The 20,010-nt window shown below is 34.2% G+C and overlaps 1 protein-coding gene across 1 annotated transcript; it reads left to right on the top strand.

The window, feature by feature from the left end:
- The first annotated feature begins 2,213 nt into the window (after window positions 1-2,213).
- On the top strand, window positions 2,214-19,696 carry LOC134540224 (pleckstrin homology domain-containing family J member 1-like). Its single transcript, XM_063382841.1, has 5 exons — window positions 2,214-2,657; window positions 3,027-3,112; window positions 9,823-9,992; window positions 13,581-13,644; window positions 13,728-19,696. The coding sequence occupies exons 1-5, from the start codon at window positions 2,552-2,554 to the stop codon at window positions 13,920-13,922; spliced, it is 621 nt and encodes a 206-aa protein (XP_063238911.1). The 5' UTR covers window positions 2,214-2,551; the 3' UTR covers window positions 13,923-19,696.
- Window positions 19,697-20,010: the final 314 nt, after the last annotated feature.

Raw genomic sequence — 20,010 nt, 5'->3', positions numbered from 1 at the left:
TTCGCAATAGTCACTGGGACACCATTTATTTAAATCCACTAAGATAATAAAATTGTATGTATAATGATTTGTTTTTGTATATTTATATAACTTCCCAACCAATTTTTAATGATTTTCATGTGAATAAAAACTTGTAAAGCAAGTTAATTAACTGTGTCATAATACTTCTGATTAGTTGGAAATACAAACTTTTCATCCGTAATATACGATGATAAAAAATATTTATTATTGCAAAATAATATTCATTGTTCAAATGCAAATTTAAATAGATTATTCATACATGTTTCCTGCTAATTAATGGTTTAACATAATAATTTTTAGTATAAAATCATTTTTCTCTTGTGTTAAAATGGGTTGCTAAAATGAGGAATTATAAATATATCACTTACTAAGTCCGTGCACAGATTTACACAAAACCGCAATGTAGATAATCTTTTTTTGGTAGTTTCTAATTTTGTGCCCTGAATAACATGAATTTGGTTGAATTCATACCAAAGTGAATTGTTTGAACAACTTAAATTGATGTCATAAATAAATATTTATTTTATATTAAAAATCCACAAACTGTTTTTAAAATATAATATTTATCACGCCAGATGGAATAATAAACAAAAAATAGCTCTTATATGTTGTCTGTGTTTAAAGAATTGTATTATAGTTCATGGAAATAATATTTACCTTTCGGTTATTAAAAGAAAATATATTTGTATTCAAAATACTTGCGCATCGTTTTTACGAGCATAACTCGTGTATCTAACCTCAAAGCAAGGAATATAAAGAGTGGGAACTCAATGCTATAACAAATACTCTTATTTTCTTTGGAGATCCGGGAAATTTGCGTTATTTATAAGCAACTTAACATAGTAAATCGTTAACTTTTCAGATCAATGTTGGCAAAATTGATTTTTTTTGGTCATTCGTTACTGGGAATATTCACCATATAACGTTTAAGATTATTTATTTTGAATTACGAAACAACCAAAACATTATGTAAAAATACTTCATCTTATGTTAAAAAAATTATAAACTGCATAGCCACAAAGTATGACATCATACCATTAGTTTCAGTTACTAATAACAAATAACAACATGTGCACGCGTTTGAACAGTCATTAAGTTGTTTTATAGCTACCAAAATCATTCAACGTTGTCAAGAATTATTCCAAATTATGTTTTGCCATTTTACTCAATGCGCCACTCCGTTAACACAACATTTTATAAATTCTGAACTACGAATGTCAGTATTTTTTTTTTACGTTATTACGTTTAAGAAATTTCTGTAGTTATCTTATTATTAAAATTAATTTTTGATGTAGGCATCTTTTAACAGCACTTTTTTTTTCGGTGGTCGTACTCCTCCAATTCAGTTGCGCCCGCCCGTATCTAAGCGCTCGGATTTCAACAAAAGGCACCGCCTCTCGATAGAGTGAGACAGAGAATTACGCGCACGACCTTGAAAAAAGCGACGCTACAGCGCTCTGGCGTGGAAGCTGGTAACTACGAGTACCCTCTTGTGGAAAGAAGAGCTATCTAGCGGCGGAGCTAACAACTACCACAGTTTTGGATCCGAAAATTGGAATAATAAATCCTATCCCCTCGCGACTTCTATAAGTTATATATATTCAATGCTATAACCTCATTCTACTGTTTCTCAAATTACATCAAAGATATTTAAACACTTTCCATTTAATGATAAAATGTGCTAAATAAATAGTTTTAAAAGAATGAAAGAAGGTACAAACCTGCTTATAATGATTACAGCTGATTCGAGCACTTAATTCTTCCTAGCAAAATATTGGAGGGAAAACATTACAAAATTGTCATAGATATTTCATACAAACAAATGAGTAATGAATCTTGGAATTCAATGTTAAAGGATTTGCTATGAGACTAACAAAATAATAAATAAATACCCAGTCTTCTAAAATTTTTACTTGTACGAAGTATAGCACCAAAGAAAAACTAAGATTTTGGAGCAAAGTATCTCTTGTAGGAGCAAAGTAACCCCAACTTACGGTACATAATTATTTCTCCATTCTAAATAATCTACATATCGATTACCCCCTTCTAGAACAAAGTTGTGGCCTGACAAATTATAGTGTTTTAAATGATTTTTTTACTTTTTGTTTACAAAAATTGAATTTTTTTTAAAGACAATAAATGGCGATTTTTAGGTCTATCCAGTTATAACCCAGAAGATCATTTTATAATTTATAACTCTATGGCCTTATTGGTATCATTTGTCGTTTTTTTTTTACTTGTGGCTGATAAATAGTTTTTTGGTTGGCAGTGATCAAATTTAAAAAATAAAATAAATTAATGTAAAATGTCCGTTTCTGTATTTATATCTAGTGTTATTTAGTTATATAATGCTGTTGTAGTTATTTTTATGATTTATAAGTACAAATGTATCGCTGCTAGTCGTTTTCGTTATGGTTGAACATGTAATTTGGACTTGATATAAGACATTTTTGTTTATTATTTGTTTTTTTTAGGTTATAATTAATTTTCTTGTTTACACGATTTATGTTCTGTTAATGTAAATCGAAAAATGCGAATAAATGATAAGGAACTTTCCCAGTTAAACTTGTCGGTAACTGACATGGAAGGTTTGCTCAATCATCGCAAGCCGCCCAGTGGTAATTTTTCGCAAAACGGTAAGTTATTTTTAAATTTGTGTTAAGACAAAATGTTCCTTGCCGTGTATTACAATTTTTTGGTAATATTGTGTTTAAATATTCGTGATTCATCTCACGGTGGCATGTTTAAATTTTGTCGTAATTCTGTAATTCTAGGCATTTTCTCCACTTTATATTCTTTGCAAGGTAAAAGTTTCAAATCACTTATCCACGTTTAAAAGTAGATTTAAATGGCATGATCCTGTATACTTTGATCTTGTAGTACATGATGCTTTCTGTTTGCTATTTGACATTGTGCTCTAGTGCATTTCGTCATGTACTGTTATAAATTTTCATGAATTATAATGAAGTTAAATGGTTTGTGCTTTCTTGTTTAATTATTTTCAGTGTTTAAGGAGAGATTATTCAAGCTGAAAGCCAACCTTCTGTTTTATTTCCGTGTCAGCGATATTGGCCAAATAGATGACCGATGTGTAAGTATTAATAATGCATAGGGACGATATAGTTATTGGTAAGCCTAACAATTTTAAAGGATTCTTAGTTTTTTTTTACAATTTTTGCCTGCCCTAATTTTATCTGGTTGTAAATGCGTGTGTGAATACCTGCTGGTGCTTTCATTTTGCAGTCTGTTAACATGATTAAGTGCAGTGTAGATACCTGCAGGTGTTTAATGAATTTTCAATACAAAACTTTGAATGTTGTTTATTAGTGGCGGCCCTAGACTATGTAGGGCACTCGGCCATTTCTTATGTTTTGAAGAAGGGCCTTACCGGAGGACCTGAGGGTGTTTATAGTAAAAAAAAAGGGTTTGAGTGCCCTTCAAAAAATTTTGAAAAATAAATTCCTGTAAAATATATGTAATGTTTTTAAGCAAACCTGGAAGTTAAATTTGGACTATGGCTTTTCTAATTTATACTAAGAAATATTGATAGTTTCCTAAAAATTTATACTTAGCTTAGTTTTATAAATGCTAATGATAAAATTCTGTTGAAATTGTGTTATGTAAGTATATAAAATCTTTTAAGGTTATTTAATACAAAATCAAAATGTATTTACCAGTACATTAAAATACATGCTGTTAAAATTTATATCCTCATTTGTCCACAATTTTCGCAGAAAACTATACAAACAAGGAGAATGAAAATGAAAAGGGCTGGCGGTTGCCCGGCCGTGTAGCCGCCTCATGATGATGAGTCAGAGCACGATCCTCAGCTGTAACTCTTCTAGCGAAGCGTTGGTGAAAGCCGCATGGCTGGGGGGGGGGGGGGGATTTTAGGAAGCTTACCGTCACCTTCTGCGGAAGGAAGACAGCAGACAGCATACGATCTTGAACCCAGGGAGGAAATTGGTAAATATGTAGAGTAGCGGTATATGCAAAAAAAAAAATGCTAAAAATCCGACAATACTTTTATTATATGCTCTTTCACTTCCACTTTTCAAAACAACCGGCGGAGATAAGAAATTCCAAATACTTTAGGAGTTATCAAATTATTAATTTTCATAGTTCGGCGATATTTGTTAAAAAAAAATTTAAAAATTCCGAAAATACTTTTATTCTATGCTCTTTAACATCCTCTTTTCATTAAACCCGGCGGAGATAAGAAATTCCAAATACTTTAGGAGATATCGAATTTTTAAATTTTCATCACAATACCTGTGCATTCATGCGGTCACCATTGGTTCTTGTTTACGAGTATGATTTTTATTTTTTTATTTTTCCGCGACGTAGGTGAACGACTACATCATTTTCTACCCGCCTCTAACTTAGGTGAGTTTTTAACGTTTCAAATTTTAATGTTTTATTTTTGTTATTTTGTTATTTGGATATTGTTGCGAAAGTAATAAGTAAAAAAAAAAATTACGTGAGTTCCTACTGTTCATCCTTTGTCCCGGTTTGTTTGGTTAGGTCAGGTCAGTTACATTATAAATACTTTAAAATAAACAACCATTGAAATGAATTCACATTATTTTTAATGTCCGCTTAGTTTGAAAGTATTTTTAATGTAACTGACCTGACCTAATCGACCATTTTAGTTCCTGCTGTTCATCCTTTGTCACTGGTTTGTTTGGTCAGGTCAGTTACATTATAAATATTTTAAAACTAAACAGCCATTAAAATTAATTTACATTATTTAAATGTCGGCTTAGTTTGAAGGTATTAATAATGTAACTGACCTGACCTAATCTACCATTTTATTAATTACGCATTCACAAACACACAGCAAAATAACAAAAATGGCTACGGTCGAATGGTTGCACAGGTCTTGTATTGAAAAATTAAAAAATTCTATATCTCCTAAAGTATTTGGAATTTCTTATCTCTACCGGTTGTTTTGAAAAGAGGAAGTGAAAAAGCATATAATAAAAGTATTTTCGGATTTTTAGCATTTTTTTTTGCATATACTGTTACTCTACATATTTACCAGGAAATTTTCTACCACCAAGTCAGAAATCCCCAACCCCGGCAGGGATCAAACCTGGTACCTTTGGCTTAGCCAGGAGTCCTCACTACTACAGTAATATGCTGGACTATCTCTGCGTTAGCGATTACTTATTGTTACAATGGCATCAACCTGCTTATGACCCTACATCAGTATTTTAATAATTTCTACACAGTCTGCATGATGTGAACAAGTGGATAGGAAGTATAAAATCATAAATTAGAATAATTAAAAACTGTAATTAGGGGGTTAAAACTAGGCCAATAATAGTTTTTTGATGCAAAGCTAATTTCAAATTGAATATTTAAGATATTGATGAAGTCAAATTGTATTGCGAATATTGTTCTCAGCGTTGCTGTATTATAATTATTTTATAAAATATAGTATTGAAGTAAAAAAATTAATATATTTTTTAAGTACCTATCAAATTCTAGTACGGCTCAAAAGTTGTCAGTGTGAACTAATCAATGAAGAAAAAAATCATACTCATGATCTTCAGTTCATGCTAAGTGCCTAAAGTATATTTAAAAAAAAAAAGTGTGTGTGTACATATTTACGTGTGTTAGAAGTTATACTTGGCATAATAAAAAATTAACTTTAATTTTGTATGCAAATAATTGTAGAAATAAAATAATAAAAGAACTGGAGTGATAGTTGTTAGCTATCTGGACTTGGTAGGTGTGTTTACCAAGTGATGTAATGTTCCCCCAGGGGTGATGATTATTTACAGTCCCCTTATGTTTGTGTACTGAGCAAATGTAAATTACTAATTTGGTATATATTATCATGGGAGTATGATAATGTGAAGATTGCCTTTGTTCTTCATTTTAAATGGAAAAAAAAAATTGGTTGTCTGTAAAGTCGGTTTACGGACGATAGTATAACGTGACAACGTCATAACAAAACATTGATGAAATGATTGCATAGTTTTATGAATAAAATTGAATAATTTTTATTGAATTATCACTATTTTGTATGGATACCAAGAAGGAGTGAAATGAAATCTACAATTTAATTGATAAATTTACTTTTATTTGCACTCATTAATTCAAATATGTTTATTACTTTAACAAACAGATTATTTTAACTAAAACTTTTATACGCGTTTGCTGTTTAACTTCTTCCAATCTGTGTTATTCTGTTAAGGATAGGACGATGATAGGAAAAGTAGGAAACGAATGGGAGTGTTTCAAGTTTAATGTGCCTTGAAAAAGTCAAATCTATGGTTGTTCCAATTGAGTAGAAGAGAGATAGATGCGGCGCAAGCGTACAATGAGCTTAACGGGACACAGCGTAACAGGACACTTTTTTGTGCGTGCAGCCGGCGTTCATCGATTTATTAGACATCACGTCAAAAAAACATGTTGGTGCGTGGCCACCATGCACGTCAGAAGTGCAACTGACACATTAAAGGGATAGGGAATGTTTAGGGTAACTAGTCTAATATTTGAAACACTCATAATAATGTGTTTAAAGTATACTTTTTACTAGTGTCTGTCCATGACTTCAATGGACTCTAAGAATGAATGATTGGGTTTATGATCATAGGTGTGCCCAGACATTTTCATTAGGGGGGGCCCTGCTAAATTTTTAAATCAGAAGCTGAATTTAGAATGTTAAATAGCCTAAATACATTCACTCATTGGCTTGTTTATATTTTTGTGCAGTATCAACGAGATATGTTTACTAGTTAATATTTATATCCGTATAGTTTTAAAAATCTTGAAAATATGTTTTTTTTTTCCATAGACAATGTTTAAAGGATACTTACACATTTTTCCCCCTCGAATTTCCAATAGCTTGGTCCAGATATACCTTGAAATGAACTTCTTTTTAGTGAATGCAAACACAGCTATTCAGACAACAGAATTTTAACAAACCTCTTAAAATATATATATTTTTTTTGCTTGGCCATGACCTCGTGTTTTAAATAAACTAAGGCGGCTGTATTTCCAGAACGATAAAATGTTTAAAAATATTGTTAATTAGCATGCTGCAACACTGAAACACAGTTTGAGTGTCACAGTGCCAGGAATATACGAATATTAACGAACACATTAGAGAAAATGCCGATCGGAGTGATTACATTAGGGGGGGGCCATGGCCCACCTGGCCCCCCCTGTAGGCACGCCTATGTTTATGATAGCTAAAGATATGATTATAACCAGGGACTGGAAGTAACGCGCTACTAGTAACGACGTTATTTGTAACAGTTACTTTTTATGGTAACGATCGTGGTAACGCAATATATTAAGTTTTCAGTAACTGTAACTGAATTACATTTTTCTGCCTGAAAGTAACGGTAATTGTCGTTACTTCTTGCGTTACATTTTTTTAATGTATTTCTTATTGAACGAACAATGATTTGTTGATTTTTTCAATCCCAGAACGAAAATCCCGACGAGCATATTTTTTGCGATAGTATTGCTTGTACTTGTAAAACTGCTGTTGGCTAGCCTGCGGTCGTATTTTGATTGTCATTTATTTAATATTTGCGGCATGCGGGTTTACTGCTGTGCTGTTTAATTAATTAACCTACCTGTGCACATGCGCGAAATCAATGACAGAATCTAATGAAACGAGAAGCCTAGAAAGCAGTCCAGAACTTTCGTTGCAGTGGCCTTCATATTCTAACTTTTTCGAAGTTCGGTCGAGTGATAAAAATAACCTTATTGTGAAGTGCTTGTTGTGTGGTGCTGCGAACAATTTTGTAATGTAAAATAATTTCTCAATGTAATTTAAGACCTATTTAAAAATTTTTAGTTTAAATAAACATATATCTTTACTAAACACAAAATGTTTATTAGCTTTTAATTATAACAATATTACGTATCACATTTTTAGTTTTTCACAAAGTAACTGTTAAAGTAACTTACAGTTACTTTTCTCAGAACTGTAACTGTAACTGGTTTATTTTCAGTAGTGTAACTTGTAGTTGTAACAGGGTTACATTTCCAATGGAGTATTTGTAACTGTAACTGAGTTACTTTTTAAAAGTAACTTTCCGGTCCCTGATTATAACCCTATTGGAAATGTCTGTAAATATTGTCACAATTTGAATGCTAACACCGGATCCAACCGCAGAGTTGCGAATTACAAGTTGCGAAATTAGGCAAAAGTATGCAAAAGTATGATAACGTATGTAAACGTTTACAAAAGTATTTAAAGTAAATGAAATCATTCGCTGTTGCTGCCATCAGTAACCCCGTTTCATTGAGCAATGTTAATAATCGTGCCATCAAGCAATCACTCTTCTCTTTCATTTCCCCTTCCACAGCAGCATTAACGTTAAATGCGAGAACTTCGTATAAGAAGTATAGCTTCAATTAGTTTCATGTTTTTAATGTTTGAACTGATTGACTAATCAATTAGGCTCTACATGTAACATCATTCAATGAAGTTACAAAATAACGTTCATAATATTAATATTGAGAATCCATAAAAGTAAACAAAGTGCCACATTTTGAATTTTTTAAGTAATCAAATTTATTCAAGAAAAACACATAGAAAACATAGAACACAAGAAACAATATTTTCTTGAGCGAATCTTAGACTTCCAAAGTTTTAAAACTTTGCAACAAATGCAAAACTTCACTTCAGACACGAAGCTTTGCATCACAACCAAAGTTTCAAATAAAAAGAATAACAAATTTCCTTTCAAAGTCAAAATGAATATTAAAAAGAGCTTTGATTAATTCGCTTAGTCAAAGCTTTGCGCAGGCCTATTAAGCAGCATGTATTTAAATCACAAATCTGTACCCCATTTTCAGTATCATTATGAAACGTTTAAGGGATGTAAACAATTGCGTATTGAAGCAGAATCAAATAGCTAATGTATTCAGCCTGATCACAATCAGTAATCAATATATAATTTCAAAGTTTGATGAAAAAATGTACTATTTATCATTTTAAGACTAATAGTCTTTATGTAAATAATAAAGTGGAAACTGTATATTGTACAGGAAAACATTTTATAGTCAACTGTGCATGTTATTTATTTTTGTCTAAATGTGTTTAGATAGTAATTTGTATTTTATTATATTTGTTATTTTGCCAGATAGACTAATGAACATTAAGGGAAAATGATCTGAGTAAAAGGCGAGGAAAAATTGAAAGTAAAATCATAGTAGGTACACTGCTTTGTTTTGAAATCGTAACTGTGAAATATTTGTAGGTAGAAGCTGTAAATATATATATATATTTTTTTTGATTCTAAAGTTCTATGTATACCTGGGCATATGCCACCCACTCATTGGCTGCGGTCTTGTGAGACGTCCCAGCGTAGTAGCCGGTGATTTGACACAGATTTGGTTGAGAGTTTCTCGATGGCCTAGAGTGCTCCGTATGATTAGGGACCGGAAAAATTCGCGGGTTCAATGACCTGTAGGATGAACTCCATATGTAGTTCTACGTAGACTTGGTCAAATGCCACCCACTGATTGGCTGCTGTCTTGTGAGACGTTCCATCGTAGCAGCCTGTGATTCGATAAAGCTTTGGTGGGGTGTTTCTCATTGGCCCAGAGTCATCCAGGTGAGTTGTGAGCCAATAGCAGAGGCAGCACTGAGGTATAACGATTTGTATTTTAGCCTATCGCGAAATGAATTCGCAAATTTTTCCGGTCTCTACGTATGAGCTATGAGCCAATAACGGAGGCAGCAGCAAGGCATAACTATTTGAATGGTAGCCTGTTGTGACTGTTAGGGAGCGTGTGTTCCTGACGGAGAGGGGTGTTGTTTTCCAGCCGGCGGGGGTGTTGGTGCTGGAGAACTCCAACATCCAGTACGAGGTGAGCACGGGGGCGCCGTTCGCGTTCTCCATCACGTTCCGGGACGAGCCGGAGCGCAAGCACGTGTTCTGCGGCCGCTCGGAGGCGTACGTGCAGCAGTGGGTGGCTGCAGTCAAACAGGCCAGGTGGGCTCTCTCGTCCGGGCGTTCGATGGTTTGCCCACCTTCTGTGATCCAACACCCAGGTCTGTCGAGAGGGGCATTTGTGGGCGAAATCCCCAGGACTTCCACACAAGGGGTCGCCCAGTTGATTTTAGAAATTTTTTTTTTTATCAATACTTGGGTTTTTCCTGATAGGGAACCTTACAAGTAATGCACAGGGCCATGCATATTTCGCGAAAAGATTCCCAGACTAGATGAAAGTTGAAACACTGCAGCGACATCCGTTTTTCGTGATTGGGCGAGTTTCTTTCAGGTACGTGTCGACTGTTGCGACGCCAATCACAGTGATTAAGTTAGGAAGCAAACGCCACCCAAGTGGCTCGGTCAAACAAGGGAACAACTTCTCTCGCAGACGGTGGCCAATCACAAGGAAGAAACCGCTGCTGTCGGTATACCATGTAGCAGTCTAATAGGCGTTCAGGTTTTTTTCGCGAAAAATGCCTGCCCCTAGTAATACAATATACACTGATCACGCTTAGATTTATGGCTACAGTAACTTTTTTTTTAATTTGTAGAGGTTTCAAAGTTGTGCATCAAGTAATAAGGGGGCCCGACAAAATTGTTTGTCCCCGGAGCCCTTGGCTCTGCCGACACCAATCGAGTCGCTGGCGTTTAGATTATTTTGAGTGTATTCCAGCTGTTGACGTTGGTTGCAAGGCCGCATTACTGCATTGTCGGGTTTTTTTAGTTCGTTCAGAGTATGTATAGTTTCTGTTGCTTTTCATTTCAGCGTAAGTGCTTCCTGTGTTTTGGCTGGTTACATTTCTGTAATGTTTTTTTGAATGCGGATGCAACAAAACAGCAGTGACTTTTTTAAACAGTAACATTTTTTTCTTATTATGATTATTTAAAAATACCATTGAACTGTATATTAGTTGTTCTTTGGTATTTACTTTAGAACTAGATTGACTTTCGTTAATCCGAGATCACTATTCCGGCATGGCCCTCGTCTCAAAAATGCCTGATTAAAGAATTTCGCTTTAATAAACTTTAGTGATATTTAATATTATTAAATAGTGGTAGAATCCTGATTTTTAATTATCTCTAAGCACTGTAATTCATAATTTTCTGGCAAGACCTTGAGACAGCATAATCTATATTTGGAACAATGTTAAATATAATTTAAGATAGAATATAGTTATTCTTAGAATACTGGGCTTGGACTCTGAACTACCCGCCTGTAACTAATGCACTGTGCTTCTTTAAATTGAACGATGCTGTATTATGCTCCATGTTTTATTTAGTGTGGGTAGACAGAATTTTTAGAGACTACAAAAACATTAAATTAAAAGACAAAAAGAAAAAATTAATTTTTAATATCTACCAATGTTTAAATTTTGCTCACGGTTTGGGAAATCTAGTCCTGGGACATGAGACAACCCACAATCAAAGTTCCGGGATGTCCCGAGATATCGAGACTTCTCAGAATAAAATTAGAATCAAGTTCATTTTTGGCGAGTTGCATCAATTTAAAAAAAAAAAAAAAAAGGGCAATTTTTAGTAAAAATCTACATTTATGTACATAAAATAAAATCCTAACATATAACTTTAATTATAGTCTAAATAATTTGTGTGTTTGATTCCTATAATCACAGATTCAGTTTTTAGGCAATAAAATCTTCTAAATATAAACAGGCTTGCAATTAGGAATCATACTCATACTAATCTTTAATAGTAATCGCCTAATCTCTGTTCATCAGTCATATAAATAATATAATTAACTAGCAATTAGACATCTTTGCTGATTTAATAAAATAGGCTTTTAAAAAATTCAGAATGTTAACAGTTTTGTCTGACAATCTGTTTCTAATTTTTATAATAATGCCACCGGACAAGGGGAAAACACTCGCTTTCTACAGATGTCGGTTTTATTGTTTTTAAAGCTTTGTTAAGTAGTCCAAATTTTCCGCAAGTTCTCCGGTGGCTTCAAAACTGTTTTTTTAATGATGCTCTTGATTTTCTTGCAAGAATTTTGGGTACATTTGCTTTGATTTTTTTTTATTGTTTGTTCCGTTTGACTGTGAAACGACTCATCGGGTTCGTTGTGTACTGTAGAATTACTGGTACTAGATTCGGCGTCCATTATTTCCAATTCTGGCATTTGGATACGAGGGATATTTTCAAAAAGTCTGCTATACAGTTCTTCCGCAAAAGCAATAAGTGCAGTTTTACTCAAATTCAAAGTTTAAAAAAATCTGTATTTTGGGACTGTGAGCTGTGGTGGCCAGCGTGCAAATATTTTAACAAACTTATAACCCGTTGTGGTCTTTCTTATAGGCGAGATTTCAAAGAACCATTTTGCCAGTTTATCATTTGTCTTCAATTGAATGTTTTTCAGCAACACATCAATTATTGCTTCGGCTGAGTAATGAAGAGTTTTGTCTGCCTAAAGTTTCTACAACTATCTTGACTGGCTGCAATAAATCGATTGACTGCAAAAGAAGAAGATTGTCTTCATTCCATTTGTGTAATATGTTTAAATCAATCAACACTTTCTTTACGCAATTTTTTAGTTTCAGAAACCGTTCTGCAATTACAATGATAGAGTTCCTTGACATATAGTAATAAACTGAGTTCTTTCCCAAATTAAGATTTCACATATTTCTGTAATTGGCTGTTTTTTTTAGTGGACTCTTTCAAAAGAATTTCACTAGGAATCGAGTTTCATCAAGCACTCTTAATTTCATCAATTGGTTTTACTGTAATGAGCAGTTTGTTTCGTAGCTGGCATTGCAGTCCATTTCTTTATCAGACAAGATTGCTTTGTCACTATCATCAGTTTCAATATCTTTGAGGGTAGAGGCAGTAGCATGTTTTTTGTTATTATAAAATGTGTCTTAAACTCCTAGATGTATTGTGTGGTTCAAGCATAGTATCATCTCGCTTGGGCTTTCCCAACCATATTTCTTCATTACGTTTGGATCATCACTGGTGATGGCCACTATTTGTTTTTCAAAATCCAATTGAAATCTTTTCAATGTATCTTCGGCACCACATTTACCTCGTATATACACTAATCCCAAATTGAAAACTTCGTTGAAACCACGCAGACACAAATTAAAGTACCTCTGGTTTTGAACGCTGGTTCATTTGTCAACTGAAAGGCTGCAATGTGTACCAGAAGCGACAAAATCTTTAAAAGTCTAAATAATGTCTTCCATTTCTCTTCCTAATCATTCAATATACTTTTCATGGTAGCAGTTTCATTCTTGGACAATTTATAACCTTACTGGATAATACAACAAATGAATCTATTCCTTGTGATCGCCCTTATTGCCCTCGTGTGTCGAAGTCCCGAGACCCAAACCCTAGTATGTATTAATGTTTTCAATTCAGATCTTTTTTACTCAGCTTTTAGTGTGTTTGCGCGGCATACAAAACGAATTATGCCTGACAAGTTTGTATATAGTTTTTTTTTTTTTTTTTTGGGACGGGGTGTCTAATCACAATTTCTGCCTCGGGCGAAGGAGAACCTAGATCCATCCCTGTTCATTAAGCCTTTAGGTAGCGAGTGGGCATGTGACGTGTGGTGGGTTTGCTTGCTTGCTTCAGCTACGAGCACTGGCGCTCGCAGCTCATCCTGCTGCAGAGCAAGATCAGCCGGCGCACTGGCAAGGTGAGTGTCGTCGCCGCCGCGGGGGAGGGGGGGGGCGGGACGGGAGGCCCGGAAGTGTCGAGCCACGTCGTCGCTGGTTGCAGGACCCCCTGCTCATGTACCCGCACAACCAGGGCCTGGTGCGGGACCTGCAGCCCGGAGCCCCCTCGTCCCCGTCGGCCGCCCGCCGCCTCAAGGCCGTCGGCCGGCAGGCGTCCAGCTTCCAGAGCCACCTGCAGACCACCATCGCGTCGCTGGCCGGTCGCCCCGTTCCCGAGGCCGACCTCATCCAGTTCTGAAGCGCTGCCGTCCACGGTGTATCGCTTTTAGATGGAAATGAACTTGTTGGCTCGGTGACGTAAGTTCTGAAAATTTTGGAAGTTGTACGAAGAATTGATAAGCATAATTTTTCCAGATAGTTTGTTTCCGGGAATTCATTGTTTCGGTGTGTTTAATGCAACACTTTATGCGTGTTTGGAAATAAGTTTTCTACGCTCCGGTGTATAAGAAATTTACTTCCTCGCCTCGTAAAGAATGTCATCTGTGAGGAATTAATAGCATTGTAAAATTTCGTGGATCAAGTTAACCAGCGTGACTGTGAAAAACCTTGCTCTGACAACCGAATTTGGGGGAAGAGAAGGCAAGGGGTTTGTAAACCAAGGTCGATGGGAAGAATATGCAGTTTGTCCGTAATTTTTTTTTTTTTTTGCTCATTCCTTTTTGATCTATTTCAACCATCTTCCGTGTATTTATAAGTCGTCAGGGAATGTCTGAATGTTGACCGACCACTATCTTGTTTGTACCAACTGCCTGTCTTGTTGATTATTAATAGTCAGTAAACAATAATGAACAAACTTTAAGATATTTTTATATACGAAAATATACTAAAGATAAATTATTTTAGATAAGTAGGTGTTATAAATGTGTATATTTATATATTTAAAGTCTGTAGTTTTTTTTATATAAAAAGTTACTTATTGTAATAAATGTCTTTTTGGCTGGGAGTTTTTTCAAAATCTCGCGTGGAACAAAATTGTTTATAGCAAAATACAAACTAAGTATAATTTTCTCTATACTTGATAGACAATAATATAGCTTTGGCAAAGTGTTAGTTGTATTTTGTTCCTGTCAGTAGAATATTTCATTTTCATTTGTGTATTTCAATTTAAACAATTTTTTTTATTTGTTAGTGGAGTGCCTTTGTACTTGACTTATTGTAGTGCTTCAGGAGTTCGTAATGTAAAAATTGATATTACTAGCCTGCTTTGCCATTCTAGTTTACCTAACATTTTGTGCCAATGCATTGAATTATGTGAAAAGATCTCTTAAATACTCTAGCATTTTCCAAAGATGACAATACTCATTGTGTATTAGTTAATATCCTATTTACATGTAACTATCTTAGTGAAGTTTTGTGTGCATTTAAAAGCTTGGTGTATCTGTTAGTCCTTAATGCCTACAGTAGTTTAGTTTTTATCTGAGTTGTACAAATTTAAGTTCTAGTTGTATGTATGTTTGCTTGATATGTTAATACGTATGTTTAGTTTAAGTTTTGTAACTATTATGTAGCTTGATTCCTTAGCAAACGTGTATCCTACACAAAAAAAAACAAAGGAAGATTTGGGGGGGGGGGGGGGGGGGGGGGGGTATTTTCTGGAAATAAACCTCTTTCATGGGTTAGGAGTGTTCATGGGACCATACAATAATAAACAATCACATTCTGAGTCAGAATGTGTTATCACAGGTCCCATCTGTCACATTTGTGTAGAGCACCATGAAGTAACATTATTTATTATAAAAAAAAATTTTTAGTAGTAGTTTGTGAGGGTTAGTTAAAATTTTTCTTTAACGTCAGGGCCTTGCTCCTCGTTTTATTTATTTTTCCACCCTTGCTTCCAAACCCCATCCTCAAAGATACAGCCATGTTCCTTGTACGTAATTATAAGGGAATGCATTTTGGAACTTCAGTGACCACGTTTAGTATGTTAATTGTAAGTTCAGAACAACTATTATAAGCTTTGAGCTCTGGACATAAAGTTTACATTATACTCTTTATTTAGTGTCAAATAGGTTATTTAATTATCTGTCATTCATGTACATACTTGTCTGAAATCATTGCTTATGTTTTTCTGCTTATGCATATTGTTTGAAAACTACTGGTAAATAAGTATGTACCTACTTATTTTGTATCCTTATTTATAAAGCTGCACCTATATGAATTTATTGATTTGAATAATGATCATTAAACTCCTAACCAGCGATTAGTGATTACCAATTTACTTACCACTTATCAAAGCTTATTTTCAGCGCGTTTATAGAAATAGTAAAGTTTTTGGATGAGTAAAATTGGACCAAGGGATTATAAAGGAGGAAAGTTTTATAAAAAACTGAAATACTGATAACTTTTGTTAATATGGAAAATGTTACATAAATATTTTATAATGTTCCAGAATTTTCCACAAATTGTAAGACTTGTAAAATTCCTTAAATTGAAGTTGCTTTTTTACTGACATTTGGTTAAAATTCAAGTTAAAAAAAAAACAAACAGAACTTTCTACTGTAAATTATATTGTTACAATACTTAAAATAGTTTACTCAAAAGCATTAATTGATATTTCAGACGAAACCATAAGTTTTTGTGTACTGTCATACGCATATATGAATGATTCAGCACTAACTAGGTGTTACTATTTAGAAAGAAACATTTTTTAAAAATTTCGGACAACTTTCTATTTTGCTTATTCTGCAGAAAACTAGTTTTGCTGACAGTGTGTTAAAACATTGAAAACAGTTTGCTTCATTGAGTAAATTAATATTTAGCAATTCAAGATTATTCTGTTTAACTGTGTACCAATACACAACTAAAATGGTGGGTCTCAACACATGTGCTTTTGTATAATAATTGGAACACATTAAGTAGATTTATGGAAAATATTTACCTAGTTTTCTTTTCTTGATCCTTAGACGTTAAAAATTATTCCATTATTCCAGATTGATACTTAAAATTTAGAGATGGAAAATCTCTGTTAATTTTGTTAATGAGTAAAAATGGATCAAAGTTTTTAGGATGTTATAGATTTTGGGAAAAGATGCTCCATGTGGAGGAAACGAATCATTCGTTCCTTCTTGTCAAACCACAAGCTTGAAGAGATTTATGAGGGAAAACAGTAAGTATCGTTGGAAGAGCAGTTTTTTTTTTATTCTCCTGAAAAGTTTTCCAATTGTGACTTGTCTGGTTCTGAGGAACGGAAATTTAAAGTTGCCCGAAGCGTAATGAACAAGTTTAGTCAAATACATTAAATAGTTTTTCCCATGGTGCAGGCAAAAATTTTTTTTTCATAATTATGGGGTGTGTTCCAAATACTGTAAAATCTCTTTAAAACCTGGCACCTTTGGAACTAACACCCTGATGGTATTTTGAACGTCGGCATAATTTTAATGCAGATAATCTGCAATATTAATGTACATGCAATTCATAGGCCTAATACAGCACTGACTTGTCTGTTATGATCGTTCAGTGGTTTCTTACTGAAATATTAAGACTGTTTGATAGTGAAACATTATTTTATTTAAATCCAGTACTTCTTACAAATTAATCAATATTTTGGAAGTACATATTTAGGTTAGTCTTATGCAAAGGGAAAGCAAAATACAGTCTCATGCTTAACTTTAAACAATCAGTGCAAAATCCATTTTAAATAGACTGTTTAAGAAAATGGTGATTTATTTCTTAAAAGCATACTTTTATTAGCAACATGTATTTCAAACAAATAAAATACAGTAGAAAGGAATATTTTAACATTTTGTTGTAAAAAAAAAATTAAGCACACGGAGTGAGTTTTTAGCAAAGTTCGTGCAAAAAATTCAATTTTTTTTGTAGGTAGATGTTTCTCAGACAAAACAGTACCATACGACAAATCTGACCTAAAATTGTGATCAAATTGAAAAGCACACACTAGTAATTGGACCAAAGATGGGAATTGGGCAGACGTGTTCTGAATGGCCCAGCCTGTGGTTATGGAGGGACAAGTGAGATAGGCCAGTAAGACTCCTGACTGACAAGTTATCTCTAGTAGCAACTAGCAAGGGAAAGAGAGGGGGGAGGGTAGAACAAAGACATCAGTACATGCTCCCGTATTCTAGTCATTCTAAAACCACAGTGACTACAGTTTTGAAATTCATTAAATATGTTTTACTTACTGGAGCGCATAGATTAAGAATAGCGAACATTAAAATCCCCTACCACTTAAGTATGGTTAGTAAATGGTTATGCTATTTCTTACATTTTTAATGTGAGTTAAAATGCCAGTCTCCCCATGAAAAATCTGAATGCAAATGACTATATTGTTGTAAGATCATAGAACGTACAAAACGAAAGAAGCAGTATATAAAAAAACCGAATACTATTGTAATTGGTGGTTATTATTTTTGTAGGAAAAGGTTTGTGTGGTGTGGATTCACCAGTGTGCAGTGATTGCAAACTGGAGGAATTCCATGATTCTTGTGTTTTATTTGCCATTCCTGCAATGGACCAGTAAATGTGGCAATGCTGGAATGAGGTGACTGCAGTGGTAAGGCTCTGGACTTGTAGTCTAGAAGTCCTGGGTTCAGTTCCCAGTCAACCATCCTGATGTTTTCCCGACATCATCCCAACCTCAATCCCTGGTTGTTCTTTTATTAAGTTGCCATCTCGAATGGCCTTGCTCTCCACCAGGCATCAAGCAAAAATAAATAATGCAGAAATTAACATACATGGTTTTACATACACACGTCTATAGAAACATTTTCCTAGCATATTTATTAAAATTATTTACTTTTGTTGCAATTTTCTGAAAAAATATAGCTGTAATATTTTGAAAAAAACATTGCATGTGTTATTTTACAGTGTGTATGACTAAACACTAAAACACCAGCTGTAAAAAAAAAAAAAGGTGTTCAAAGTCTGGGTTACAGCATACCGGACATGAAAATTTCAATTTCCCTTTTCCAGAATGTGGACATCCTGTGTTAACATGGTACAGTACTGTTTTAGTTGTTACTTATTTTCAAAAATTTTTTTTTTTGGCTATTTATGAATCTCTTTCCTTGTAAATTTCTGAGATACATTGTATTAGAGGAGGTTTAAAAAAATTAATGATATATGTGTAATTTTATTTACCTATGTATTGTGTTTTATCACAAAATTTAAGCTACAGTAGACAGACATCAGGTGTACTGTTTTGTTCAATAGTGCCATTTTGGCTTTGGTAGATGTGCGATCGATACACAGTTTGTGTGCTGGTTGTACCTTCGATACTGCCATTTTGAGTAGTTCAGTTGGCTGTCATTTGAAATGAATTATGTATGCAAGGAACCTACAGGTAATGAATAAATAAACAGCACTGGTGCTGGAAGTCATGAAAGTTTCCAGCAGACTTTTTGTTAACTTATATTTTGATGTTTAATGTCTTAGCTCTCGGTAGGCAGCATCTGGCAGGAGTAATTTTGTGAATGGAACGGAAGTCGCAAGGAACAAAAATGTGTAACAGCGCTGCCATCTGTGGCGGATGGCACAAACCAAAGTTTACAAAGTATTAACTGTTTCATGAATTAAATGCTACTAAAATATCCTGAAATTGGTTCACCATCAGTGGTGTATGTATTACCATATTTTAAGTAATGTTTAGAAATATGACAAATATATAAGTACTATCTTGTATAGTAACTTGCAAGGATTATCTCAGGTTGAAGCACTTAGTCTGTACTTAATTCTTTTTAAACTTGTCAGTGTTCATTTGATCAATATTTTACTACTTAACAATATATGCGTTGGATTGCTGTGTTTGTAACTGTTTCGTTGTGACGAGCGGTTCCAAAACAGTGAAAAGGCTGGTGTTTCTCGTGCTGCATTGTCTAACCAGCGTGAGGGAGCGTTGACAACCCAGTAGTCTCGTCTGCTGGGCAGAGTATTCTCCGAGGCCTCTATAAGAAGTGCTCATGTTATTGAATGTAAACTATGATACTGAAAATTGTCATATTTGTATTTTTCTATGTATTTATTGTTATTACATAAATAAATACCTTTGAAATGAGAGTGATTACAATAATGGAGTTGTGACTAGTTAGATCTTTTTTTTTTTGCCTCTATTGCCATACAGCCACTGTTCGTGCTGCTGCATGCGAGTATATGTGTGAAGTTACGTTCACCGCATGCGCAATCTTGGGGAACTTATTGCAATGAAAGTGCTATTATAACTCCAAGTAGGAAGCATGATTATTCAGTATCTATGATCTCTTGAGGTATTAAAAGTATAATGTGTGTAGATTTTTTTATCTCCGATTTCTGGTTTGCTTTACAATGAACAGTACATACTAACTTATGAAATTGTCAGTCCCACAAAGCACACC

This window comes from Bacillus rossius, chromosome 16 (assembly GCF_032445375.1).
Source record: "Bacillus rossius redtenbacheri isolate Brsri chromosome 16, Brsri_v3, whole genome shotgun sequence".
Taxonomy (NCBI): domain Eukaryota; kingdom Metazoa; phylum Arthropoda; class Insecta; order Phasmatodea; family Bacillidae; genus Bacillus; species Bacillus rossius.
This window is presented reverse-complemented; position numbering and strand designations above follow the sequence as displayed.